The sequence below is a fragment of the Boleophthalmus pectinirostris genome, unplaced genomic scaffold (genome assembly GCF_026225935.1).
Source record: "Boleophthalmus pectinirostris isolate CB_2022bp ecotype Guang Dong unplaced genomic scaffold, ASM2622593v1 HiC_scaffold_11, whole genome shotgun sequence".
NCBI lineage: Eukaryota > Metazoa > Chordata > Actinopteri > Gobiiformes > Gobiidae > Boleophthalmus > Boleophthalmus pectinirostris.
The window spans coordinates 18,501,980-18,515,801 of record NW_026570994.1 but is presented as its reverse complement, the minus strand read 5'-3'; the positions used below and the strand labels follow the sequence as shown (position 1 = coordinate 18,515,801).

The 13,822-nt window shown below is 40.1% G+C and overlaps 1 protein-coding gene across 1 annotated transcript in view; it reads left to right on the top strand.

Annotated features, from left to right (window-relative positions):
* Positions 1 to 13,822, top strand: part of LOC110156614 (protein Shroom2-like) — a 30,932-nt gene that overhangs the window by 6,390 nt on the left and 10,720 nt on the right. Inside the window, 4 exon segments of the mRNA XM_020920816.2 lie at positions 7,185 to 7,301; positions 8,447 to 9,175; positions 9,177 to 10,311; positions 10,685 to 10,737. Of these exon segments, the coding sequence (XP_020776475.2) occupies positions 7,185 to 7,301; positions 8,447 to 9,175; positions 9,177 to 10,311; positions 10,685 to 10,737 (2,034 nt within the window).

The following is a 13,822-nucleotide window of genomic DNA, read 5'->3' as shown; positions in this document are numbered from 1 at the left end:
CAATCTAGAGTCAAATTTTGCGGTTGATAAACTACTGTATTGTAATTATTAGCTGGAAGTCATGCAGTAAAAATCCATTATCAGTAAACCGTACTTTAAAGCTGCACTGTGTAACTTTTCTGCCTCAGGGATCCACTACCGGCTTGTGTTTTTGCCTGAAACTTTCCACAGTATGGCATTATACATATTTATTTAGTCTTTATTCAATTACAAGTGCTTTTATTGAAAAAATACAGATTGAAAACCTGCTCACAATAGATTGTTATTGTGAGCAGGCTCGGCTCTCCACAGATCTCACTTGTAACTTGGCCTGGTGGTGTCTCCTTTTTGTCTCCATGGAGATAGAGACGTTTATTGTCATACTATGAAACATCTCCACATCTCTAAAGCATCAGAGAAAGAGAAAAATAAATGTTTTAACGTCAAATGCATAGACGTGATTTAGATATTTTTCAAAAGTTCGTGTTTATTGACTTATTGACGAGTGCCCCGATTAGACCTAAGACCCTGGCCCCTCCCCCTGACTCCACAAGCCCCGCCCCCTCATCCAAATCCCATTGTAATCCCGAGGAGCTGCTGCACCTTTGTCACACGTTTGGACTATTTCAGACCAGACAGACAATGAGCTCCTGAGGCTGAGTCCAGTGAACACACGAAACTGGAGAACGCCATTAACCCACAGATTATATAGAGTCTTTGGTTTTAAACAGGGCGGGTCCAGGAGAGGAGAGTGGATATGTGAAGTCGGTTTACATGATGAGCTTTTGGAGAAAACAAATAGGAATAGGAAGCGAGCACGGGGGCTGCTTCCGGCTCCTTCTGACTCTGGCTCACGTTGACTTACATCAGAACGTTGTGGCCCCTTTCTGTGTAACTGCTTTTGTGAGCCTCGTCAGTTTGGTCTTAAAATGTTTGTCTTCTATTTTCTCTTTAGTTTGTATTCTCTACATGATCCTTGTGTTTTTATTTTGCTATTTTGTCCACTGGGGAAATATCTCAGTTACAGTTTTTCTGAGGAGCGTTTCAATATTGTGATTAGATTTGCGATTTGCGTTTCAGTAACAGAATTCAGTTTTAATTTTCAACATTTTTAGCCTCCATTCTGTTACTCCACATTTATAACCAATACTGTTCCTAAACCTGATCTAGCTTTGACGACGGAAGAATAAACATGAATATTGCAAAGCCTCTGTGATACATTTTGTGTAATAATTGTGACAATAGCTAAAAGAGTTTGGAATCGCAGGGTCCCTTACGATTCGATAGGATACTTGATAAACAACTCACAATATGGTATTATACAGTGGTTTACAACTTCTTCAGGTGAGCTACCTTTACAAAATGAATATTCCAGAGAGCTACTAGTTTTAGCGGTCACGAAATAAAGTGTACATAAGAGCCATGGGGAGACTTAGATGGGGCACAGTTAGATAAAATACAGAACATAAACCATTATTTATTTATGAGCGCACAAAATCAGACTTAGATTAACATTTACATTCCACATTCTTACATACATACATCTTGTTTGGACCTGGTTTAGTTCTAGTTTTGACCATAGGCTGTACAAAGAAGTGGTCTGAGGGACTGTGACCTCACCCATAGGAATAGGAATTTATTTACAGACAGTAGAGAGTAGAGAAATAAAAACTCCAGGATCATGTAGAGCGGGTTAATACCAACATTTTAAGAACCAAATGATGATAATAGGCATTTAACTAATCAAATTTGAGTTACTCAGGACAACACATGTAATTCAGGAATCCCTTGCCGAGCTACTTGAAAGGGAATGAAGAGCCACTGGCAGCTTCTGAGCAACAGGTTGGAGACCTCTGGTATTATCAATATGGAGATACATGTGATAATCGATATATATAGGTGTTTTTTAAGAACCAAATACATTTTAACAACAATATTTCTTTACTAAACCACTGATTGTGCAAAATTAATATTAAATATATAGAAAAAATGTGAAATGTATTTCATAAACAAGTTTCCTTTCACAATAAGCAGCAATATTGTCGAGCGGTCACAATAACGATACTGTATCACTAACTTTTGTGTCACGATATATCCATATTTCGATATTTTTGCTCACCCCTAATCGCCAACAAAGATAATCTCCGTTATGTCACCAGACTGTGCAGAAGAAAGCTCCTTATCCACCATGTTCTCTTCAAGATCAGGGGCTCTTAACCTTTGACCTCAGGGCCCAACTTTTTCTGTGAAAAGTGACCCGGGGCCCAATCTCATTAAATGCATTAGACTCTTCTGATTTCACAACGCTGTGGCTAAAGCTACATTGTGTAACTTTTCGGGTGGGGGGTCTGTCAAATATTTTAGTAGAGAGGTTATTGCTTTGTCTGGAAAGTTTTCTTTGTTCATCGAGACTAAATTAGACCAAGAATGCTTATTTTTCTTGGTATTTTTGAGCTATAAAACCAGTTGTAATTGAATAAATGTAAGGTAGAGCCGTTTAATGTCCTACTGTGGAACATTCAAGGCAGATCAACGACATATCCATAGAAACAAACAGGTGACAGACCCCCAAACAAAAAGACCCAGGTATTTATAATAGGAAATTATGAATGTATTTATAAATCACATTTTTAATTATCGTGATATTATCGATAATCACAGTTATTTTGGCCATGGTAACTGTGATTTTTCAGTATTGTCTTGTTTGGACCTGGTTTAGTTCTAGTTTTGAAGAAGAAATGGTCTGAGGGACTGTGACGTCACCCATAGGAATAGGAATTTATTTACAGACAGTAGAGTGTAGAGAAATACAAACCCCAGGATTATGTAGAGCTGGTAAATATGAACATTTTAAGAACAAAATGACGATTCTCACAGCAGCAGTTACAGAAAGACGCACTTAAACTGGCGATTTTAAGATTTAATGGCAATAAATCCTTCAGTAAGAGCTAAAAGGAATACAAAATACAGTGTGTAAATACAAATACACAAAACTTAGTGTAACTTTAGCTTATCTTTTACATTCATTTTGACAACACAAATCAACCAAGATGACAGAGACACAAAGTTATTCAAAACAAATATTTAAATCAATAACAGAAACACCGACCATTTATCAGTGGATATTAAAAATCAGACAAGTTTATCCAATGGAACTGACACTTATGCCCTAACATGCCTTATTTATTTAGTTTTTATTCATTTAAAATTCATTTCTTATTCTAGAAGGGAGAAGAGGGGGTAAAAAAAAGTAAATATATAAATTGTTTGAAGGCCCGGTCTCAGAACACTGTTGATGTGACTTGATTTGTGGCAATAAAAGTTCCAAAAATAAATAAATACATCTCTCTTCGGAGGGGGTAGCTAAACAAAGGCATAGAAAATATATGAGAAAATAAAAAATAAATATTTGCTCCGTGTAAGGTCTTTTGCCGTTCTCGATGTTAAAGCTAATAATAAACCATTTTTGCACTAAACGTAAATAGGCCCTTCAAAATAAAAGCGCAAAATGGTCAACAACAAAATATAAGAGTGCAGTATAAAAAATAGAGTCAAAAGAGGTTTTCACGAAGGCAAATTATACTCCGGGTTGTTTACAAGAGATGACAATGTTTTAGAGCCAGAGCCGATGGAGCCGGAAGCGCGCCAATACTCACTTCCTGTTTAGCTATGTCCACTTATCTATACAGTCTTTGGGCCTGATTTTTTTTGTTGTAGTTGGTGGTATGTTAGTTATTGTTGCGACAGACCTACATATGCTGCGTCCTGACAGCTGTTCCCGGGCTGACACAGTGAAGTCTCTGTGAGAAAGCTGGGTCAGGTGTGTTTAAGTTTCTCCCGTTGAATCGAGCCTGGTTCATGTTGCTCTCGTACAGATCTATGACAGAGACGCACAAAAGCTAACGTTAGCATTTCTTTTGTCCGCGCACAGAGAAACCTATCTGAAGGTACACAGAGGAGCACGTCATGGCAACATACTTTACTTTAGGAGACAAAAAAACTCACAAAAATATTACCAAGAAGCTCACTGATACAGAGTCCGTGATATATTACGTAACCAGATACAGGCATATCTCAAAAAATGTTTTAAAGGGCCCATATTACACTTTGTTCTGTTCTATGTTCTAAACAGTTTTTTCTCTCAAACAGCAAACACTCTGGTCCACCTTGTGATGTCATGTAGTAATACAAGAAGTGCTGCATTGTGTTTTTAAACTCCACACACCTTCACTAGAATCATTTGGATCATATCAACCATGGAATTGCCGATCTCATCTGAACTAAAGGTAAAAGGAGCTGTTGACTTGAAAACTACCACGCCATGACATCACAAAGTGGAACAGAGCATTTTGAGCATTGGGACTAATAATAAGCAAATAAGAAAAACACATTCCAGGTTTTTGAGGAGGTAACAATATTCAGACACTGCTAAACGCTCACAAGAGTCAGTTTTGTGTAAGATATGACCTTTAAAAGTTCATTAAATTCTTTTATTTATGTAGAGCAGGGGTGTCAAACTTAAATTCATCGAGGGCCGAAATTAAACTAAACTAAACGGGCCAAACTAAATATTTATTAAAAAATGTCAGCAACATCTGCAGGTTTTCATGTTTTCTCTTCGTTTGCGATATGTAATGTTAATCCTTTTCTTATTAAAATAAATGTTTAATATTAGTTTTGCTTAAACATTGAATCCAGAACAAACCAAATATAAAATAACAACATTTTAAATAAATAATGTCTCTATAGTCTATCTGTAGCTGGCGGGGGAGCTCGAATACATGTTTGATGTGATCTCGCGGGTCAGATATAATTATACTGCAGGCCAGAGTTTTACATGTCTGATGTAGTGTAACAAAATGCATTGAAATTTTATGTCCATAAAGCCCATAATGTCAGAACACAATTAATTTATAAATAACTACAAAATAACTGCTTAAATAAATAACAGCAGATTCAGGCTTAATGCAGACAGCAGTGAGTATTTACATGTAAAACTCGACAATTTATAACAAATTAACGTTGTTTAACACGCGACAGCATCTTGTATTAATGTGTATTGTCAGAAGAGATAATGCCATGTAGCGCAGCCCTGGTTATTCCATTGTCAGTTTTCTTCCCAGTGTATTTTTCCATAACTATTCAACCCATAAATAAGGCTGTAATCGAGTTTAACATGGCCATTATTTCCATATCCTCTGCAAAAAACTAAATATTCTGTCTTATATCACTCTGATACCTGTAGTTTGCATCTGTTTGCCTTAATGTTGATGTTATTACAGGGATAAGTAGGCTGGTCATATTTGAATTGCTAAACTGTGAGCAAATAGTTCAGTATTCATTCTAAGCCAAAAGTCTCAAGTCCTGACCTCTCCGGTTTAACAGAGAGACCTGTGGGAGTTCTGTTTGTGTTGAAGGATGAACCGGAAAAAAGCTGCCAAATTCCTCTGGAGGGGAAAGAACTGTCTACTGTCCAAGATACTACTACTACTACTACTACTACTGCTACTATCACTAGTGCTGCTACTACTACTACTCCAACTATCTTCTCACTTGTACTTCACAGAACATAAGAGGTTAAAGTGTCAGTTTTAAATATGGAATGAGATCTTGTTTTAATCATTTCTAATTGTCAATAATCAGAGGAAAAGTATTAGTATTAGTAGCAGTAGTTGAAGTAGTAGTAGTAGTAAATCATGGACAAAACACTGACCTAAACCAATACTATGCTATTAAACAGGAAATGTAGAGCATATAACTCTCAAACCCTCCCAGATATGTAAAAAAAAAAAAGTGTAACATTTCTGGTCCCTATCTTTTCTCCCCTGCTGCGTGGCGCCCCCTACAGGACAAAAATATGGTGGACGTAGCCCCTCGAGCCGCGATGCCGTCTGAGTCAGAGGTGCACGTGGCTCGCAACTTTCTCACCAAGATTTTAAGAAGTTCCATGAGGTATTATTTCCCCTCTGTGTTAGACCAGTGAAAACATCTGTGCTTTTTGTGATTTAGTATTTGCTTTGAGTAGATGTGGTTCATTTTAGTAGAGTAGAAGTAGTACCCCAACAAAATATGCACGGTAGTCTAATCCTCCAGCTACGGATGGACTATGGACTAGGTAAAACTTGCCTGCTCTCCCTATGTCTATGGTCGGTTTCCTTTAGTTCCCTCCATTAATCCAAAAACATGCACAATAAAAGGTCAAATTCTCCAGCTAAGGCAGTCCTGACCAAGACTAGACCAAGATCTGGAGATGGGTCCCACTGCTTCTGACAGGTTTAACCCAGAGACACTGAAGAACGGGTCAAATGCCGAGGACATGTTCCTCTACAAGCATGAGCATTTTTTTTTTTTTTTTTTTGACGTCTTAACACAAACTTTCTGTCCCATAAAGCTGTTCAGTTTATAATCATAGTAAATGTGTATCGACAAAGTAGTGTACTCATGTTCTATGGGCTGTGAAACTGTTATTTTTTGTAATGCTAACTCAACATGTCTCTGTTTACCATGCGTTCAAGGAGGAATCGATTCAAAGGGTATGTAAGTGTAAAAGTTGGTCATTTTGGCTGAAAAATAAGCCAGAAAAGGCAGAAATGTGACTTTCTAAACTTGTATTTTGCATAACTTAAAAACAATTATTTGGACATTATCTTGAAGGTGGTTTATTGCCCATCTAGGCCTACACTACCAGTAAAAAGTTTGAGAACATCCTCATTTTTCCAGTTATTTATTGCAATTCAAGTCGTGCAAGTCCAATGAAGAGCTAGAAATGGTACAAAGGTAAGAACTGAACGGCCAGAGGTTAAAAAAAAAAAGATAAAATATAACAAAACACAAATCCAAACTCTGCCAAAACCACCTCAGGAAAAAAAGAACAAAATGGTAAAGCTTGAAAACATGGAGTGTCCAGCACAGTCTCCAGACTTAAACCGAATTAAGCTGGTTTTGGGATGAACAGGGGGATGGACAGAAGAGTGAAGCAACCTACAAGTGCCACACATTCATGGGAACTTCTGCAACAGACTTTCTGAAGAATATTTGATTTCTGTTGTAAAAAGAGCAAGCCACGAGTGTGTTCAGCTGTTATATCTGCCAAAGGTCAACACTTTCATGAATCAAAAGTTTAGAATATGTTTTGGACAACAGTAAACTGGAAAAAAGTGTGGTGTTAAAACAGTGCGAGTGATGTGGGTTTGTTGCGGTTGCAGGAAGCATGGCTCGGGGTCACGGCCTCACTCTTGGCACTCGTCGAAGCTGACAGAAGAGGAGACTTCTGGGAAACAGGCCTCCTCGGCTCCTGTGTGGCAGCTCAAACATGACGCCAGGTACAACAGACCTTTAGATCAGATGACTACAAACACTTTTACACCGGGGAAAGTACCACGGGGCTGTGCAGAGGGCGCCAGGGGGGCAAATAAAGTGTGGCCACACAAGGCAAGACACTTCAACATTTTGTGTGCAAGAGAGGGACTTGTTTTAGCAGCACAAATCAGCTCATCTGTTGTAGTTCCAGCTAAGTCAGTTCTTTATGGTCAGATTGTGTCAAAATTGTATTACAGTCTTCCCTCACTAAATCGCGGTTCACCTTTCGTGGTCGCACTGTTTCGCAGATTTTTTTTTTGTACAATTTTGCATGTTTTTTTTTTTTTTACAGCATTTGAACGCATATTGTGTTCCTCCCCCTGCGGGATTTTAGACCATTGTCAATCAGTGTCCTCCGTGCCGTGTCTCTTGTACAGTACAGAATGCGTTCGGCTGCCAAATTTACATAAAAGTTCGATCTGTAGCAGTGTCATTCTGAAGTGCTGCGCGATCGGGCAATTGCCGCGCTTACCTCTTTGAGATGCGGAGCTCTCTGTCGGTCCTTTCTCCTGTGGTCACCTCCGAGCCTATCCCGACAGCGAGTCCTGGTTCAGTTCTGGTTTAGTCTTAGTTTAGTCCTGGTTTACTCCTGTTTTAGTCCTAGTTCAGTCCTGGTTTAGTCCTCCTCTTCAGTCCTGGAATCAGTCCTGGGTTAGTCCTGGGTTTGTCCTTGTTTATTCTTGGTTCAGTCCGTGGCGTAGGCAGTGCAAAAGTTTGATATAATCTCGGGTTGACGGGCAGGAGCGGTGCTGTACTGCACGGGTGCGGGTCTCCAAAAATGGACCCGTGCAGGACTCTGCGCTGTAGGCTCCATTACGGAATAAATAAATTTTTGGTTCGTTACATAAAGAAGGAGGAAAATAACAAAAGAACGACAGCAGCGATAAATTTTAAGAAGGATGCCAAAAGGATTATAACTGTCCTGTCTGAGAAAAGTGTATAAAGTTTGTGGTGAGGGGTTTTACAGACTTAAAACAGATATAATAATTGTAAAATGTAAAGTTGACTACTTCGCGGATTTCACCTATCGTGGGTTATTTTTAGAACGTAACCCCCGCGATAAACGAGGGACCAAATGTTCATACTAAACTGTGCTTCTTGTGTTTAGGTCCAAATCCCCCTCTCCATCTCCAGACGAGCAGGTCCAGCGTCAGCCTTTAACCACGGCTCTGACCTCAGCCAAACCCATGGAGCGACTGGACTTCTCCTCTCACCCTTTAACCCCGATGAAATACTCCAATTCCAAGAAGTCTGACGTTCCCAACAGCAAACAAGAACCAACCCTCGGCTCTCTGACAAACCCCAGCGTCCACGACCCCCCGTTCAGAAAAGGAACCAGCTCCGAGAACATCTTCTTCAAGGGACTGCATCAGGAGAGAGGGAGGTTTTTGGGCAACGGCGGCTGGGAGGGGACGCAAGACCAGCCCATGTCTCGTCTCTCCGTGGGAGGAAGACCCAATGTCACTCCTGTTTGGCAAATCCCGGAAAAGAAAAAGTCCCAATCCCCTCCTCCGCCTCCTCCTCCGTTAAGAAGTGACAGTTTCGCCGCCACTAAAGTCTTCCCATTTACCGACGTTCCTCAAAAACCCCACAACCATTCCGCGGAGCATTTGTTTGATAATAATCTCAAAAATCAGCAGGATAAGTCAGAGCTGAGGAGAAGCTTGAATCCATTGCCGGTTAATAAAGATTTGCTGCATCCAAGTTCTGCTGCAGATCCAAGCTACAGACAGTTACAGCCGAACAAACTCTTTTCACTGTCAAGCATCGACGTCCGCCATTTCGGCCCTCAGCCCGTTCACCAAAGACAGTACAGCGACGAAAGCCCGTTATATTTAAACGAGAACAGTCCCCAGTGCCAAAAGTCAAAGCGTGGCCAGTTATTACCGTAGCCTGCAGGATCTACCTACCAATATCCGTAAAAATCAGCGAAGCGCGACTCTGAACTCGTCTGTGGTTCAAAATGTCGGGAAATGTTACAGACCTGCTCAAGATCCACACAAGTCGCACTGGTTAAACGCAAACGAATCAGGTTTGCAAGCAGGTTTCAAGGCGAAAACGTTGTACAATCCGCCGCCGGAACGAAACGGACAGTTACAATTTGATAAAGAAGTCGCGAGGAATCAAGAAGAAAGCGATTTGAAGAAGCAGCTTGAAGTAAAAAGACAGCAGGACCCGTGGGTGCCGCAAGAGGACCATCGGATCACGGCGCAAAAAACTCCCCTGCTCCATTCGTTAGCCCAGGAAAACCGCGCGTTGACACCCTTAGCGAGCCAGGAATCTAACGAATCGACAGCTAGCGGGAAAATCAGCCGGCGTAGCGACCGTTACGCCACAACGCTACGGAACGAAATCCAACAAAAACGCGCACAGTTGCAAAAAAGTCGGAGCGCCGCGACTTTGTCCTGTGAAGTAGAGGAAGAGGAGGAGGAAAGTGAAGATTGGAAAACTACGGGAATATCAAATACCTACAAGGATCATTTAAAAGAAGCTCAAGCCAGAGTTTTACAAGCGACTTCGTTTCAGAGACGGGATTTAGAACCGGCGATCAACGTGAAACCGAACGGGAGAGTAAGAGGCAGGAAGCGTTTACCTTTAGCCAAACGAACTCACTCTTTTTCTGAGCCCGATAAAATGGACAAGGTCGGAGTGGAGGGAGGGCATCCGACGGAGTCTTTTGAACGCAAGAAATTCACTGAAGCGAAACCAGCTTTTTCTAAACCCGTAGCAAAGACCAGCGCAAGCCAGAGCAACGACGATATAGAGACAGAGAAGGAAAGCAGTCAAATTCAGTCGGAGCTGCAGAGGTTGGGGACTTTCGCCGAGTACCAGGCCACGTGGAACAAACAGAAGAAAGAAACGAAAACTCAAGGCAGATTTCACTCAGCGGAAAATATTTTAGACGCAGATGAGAAAACTGTGTGTGTCCACGAGCGATCCAGGTCCTCCCCATCTGCAGATTTTCACTCAACGGTGAGCTGCTCCTGTCTGATCATGTCTGCTCCTCTGGCTTTCCTTCTGATTCTTCTCTTCTGGCGCTGTTCCTCTGATTTTGCTCCTCTGGCTCTGCTCCTCTGGCTCTGCTCCTGTGACTCTACTCCTCTGACTCTACTCTTCTGACTCTGCTCCTCTGGTTCTGCTCCTCTAACTCTGTTCCTCTTACTCTGCTCCTTTGGCTCAATTCCTCTGACTCTGCTCCTCTGACTCTGCTCCTCTGACTCTGCTCTTCTGACTCTGCTCCTCTCACTCTGCTCCTCTGATTTTGCTCCTCTGGCTCTTCTCCTCTGATTCTGTAGCTTATTTTTTTTAAATATAAAATTATGTATTTCTCATTTTGTATTTCCAGAATAATTCTTCCCCATGGAGAGACCTTCCAGTCCCACAGAGCAGCCAGACCAGGTAAACAAGAACACAACTGTAAAAAACATATATTTAGGAAGAGTTAAAGTGAAGTAAAAAGCACGTTTAACTCACTGCCCTACACATACTTTGCCTTGGCCTTTGACTTCTCACTAAAATGTAGAATGTATTTCGTTGGTGCCATATTTGAAACCGAGTCTCGTCTCTGGATCGTTTCACCGCTACACCCAAAAGTACAAAAATGCGCCCAGTTTTTGAGATTTACGACCTGGAGAGGAGGGATCGGTTACAACAGACAATAAGCTCTGATCTGTGGCCTACATGATTTGGATTTCTGGAGTTAAACGGAAAGGAAAACCAGATAAAATAAAAAAGAATAAAAATAACATTGACTTAAGCATCATAAAGTCGCCATAATGTTGTTTCCTTATCACAAACATACCTGGATATAATTAGTTTAAACATGTTTAAAGTAGGGATGCACTGATACTGATTCTGGTATCAAATATCAGAACCGATACTGAAAAATTTGCAGGATCAGGCATCTGCTCCATGATATCGATTCAGCCGATATTATGATTGGAACTTTAACTGAATGTAATAAGACTATTTTTATTTACAGGCCGATTTTGGCTTAATATTTTAACTTTTATTCATAATATTTGAACTTTTATTCATGCAAAGCTGTTGGATCTCTTGTTATTTTAAGCTGTACAAGTTTTATCTGCTCTAAAATGCTTGAAAACTGCACATATTGGCACTCTGATGGCTTCTACAGTTACATTTTGTAAGATTTGTGTAAGATTTTGTTTGAAAATTTAGAAATAGGCTTGTCACGATAACAAATTTTGAAGTGACATATATTGATGAAATAAATATACACAATAACCATAATACTGAAGCTAATTTGTGCCACTAACAATAATCCAAGAGCAGATTTTAACCACAAACATTATTGGTAAATCTACAAAACATGCTGCAATAAATAAATAACAGTACTTGAGTAATAGGAGTTATTAATTCAACCTTTTACAGCTTAAATCAGCAAAAATCAAAAAATAGCCAGAAGTTTCCAAATACAAAGAAAATGTACAAACAATAAATACTGACCTCAAAAAGTATTGTTCCAGCTTTTATATATTGAATTATAAGTTGACAGAGTAATTATGGTGACAGGCCTGTATAGAAATATACTGTATAAATACTACAAACTAATAATACTGACTGGGATAAACTGGATGGACTCTCACTTTGTTGGAGCCTCGTTGGAGAAACTGTCCTTTTGTGAGTTTTATCTGTCAGAGCAGCTGCGCAGGAAACAACAAACACAGGAGACAATAGACAGGCTTTAAAGGCACTGGTCAAACCACATGTCTAAATAAGGTTTAAATCAAGTCAGATGGTTGTTTTTGTCGTTCTAAAAACACAGAAAACAGACAACGCACTCTGGAAATATTCACATTAGAAAGTGAAAAAGAGCTAGAATGATTCATCAGAATAATCGTTACTGAAATCACTATACACACGCTTTTATTTTATTGAAGTCACTCTATGTAACTTTTCTGGCGGAGGGTTGGTATCTGCTTGTCTACATGGAGAAGTAATTAGTTTATCTGGAATGTTCAAAAGTATGGAACATCCTCCCGAAGATTTAATCTGCTCCTAAACAAAATCTGAAAAATCCTTCAGAGTGGGTGATGCCCGGCGTGTTGGGGGGGAGCAGGTGCAGGGCTGGTGTTCGGCGGGTTGAGGGTCGGGCTCGGCAAGGATCGGTGTGCTCCTGATTTTGAAACAGAGCAGACATTTGCGCTCGGATCACACCGTTTCCGTTTTCTCCAGACACAGTGGGACATCGCGGTGCCCAACGGTGCCCGACGGTGCCCGACGGTGCCAGGCGGGAGGGGCCAGTGTCGCCAGTGGCTTCGCTCCTCACGTAATAACCTGCGTCTGACTCGCTGGCGGCCACTAGTCCAACCTGAAAATTCAAATGTCCTCGACCGTAGTTGATCCTAAAGAGGCCGTTACAGACACGACTTTGACCTGAAAGTCCGACGTTTAACAAATATTCACTAAAATGCCAAAATAAGGCCAGGGATAGAGATACACTTCCATTTTTAAACTCATTTGCACAGATAATCAGTAGAAAAAAAGTGATTTTTTATTTTTTTATTTAGTTGGCCCTTTAAACTAAATGAAGACAAGCAAGTGACCCCCAAAAGTTACAAATCTTCAGATCTTTAGCTATAAACACAATAAATGTAAGGTAGATCTATTTAATGCCATACTGTGGAATATTCCAGGAAGAGCAATAACATCTCTATGATACTCTGAAAAATTCAAATGGCATTGTGAGCTAACTAATATCCATAACGTTGTGGTTGTTTTACAGGGTAGCCGCGGGGTCTTAAAAGTCTTAAAAAGGTGTTAAATTTCATGTTCCTAAATTAAGGCCTTAATGATGTCGTCCAAGTCTTATTTTCTTCACAAAGGTCTTAAATTTCATTAGCCTATTTTTTTGGATACTCAAACCGGGCTGCAATGTTAAATGGAGGGAGGAAAAAAACAACAACGTGAAATCGTGTAACGTGAATGAACGTCTAATTTGGAATTTGCGTAAATACTACTTTGGTTTCTGGCACCAATGGCAATGAGTAAACCATCAGTAGAGTGGAGAAAGACGTTGGATAGATCTTGGGGAAGTGTTGGTTTAATCCACAGTGGCTCTTAGATTCTAGATAAAGCACCGGTACTTGGTTGGTCATTGTTAGAATTGGATCTGGTGTTTTTCGCCCGCATAATGGGTGCAATTTTGGCCTTAATTTTCATTTAAGTGGTCTTAAAAGGGTCTTAAAAAAGTCTTAAATTTGGGATACCCTGTTTTAAATCCAAAAAGCAGATTTAAAAATGATAAGTCTTGTGGTTATTAGTCACCACAAAGCTGATTAAACCCGACCTTTTCACAGTTTCAATATTATTATTTTTTTTTTTTCTGAAGGTCTAAGAGAAAAATTAAAGAGAAATTTACTTCCAAAACCAAGTGCTGGCAGTCACATGGAGACAAGAAGCAGTCACAGCTCGTTCCTTTGACCTTCACTGCTTATTTCCTAGACGTAAATACAACATA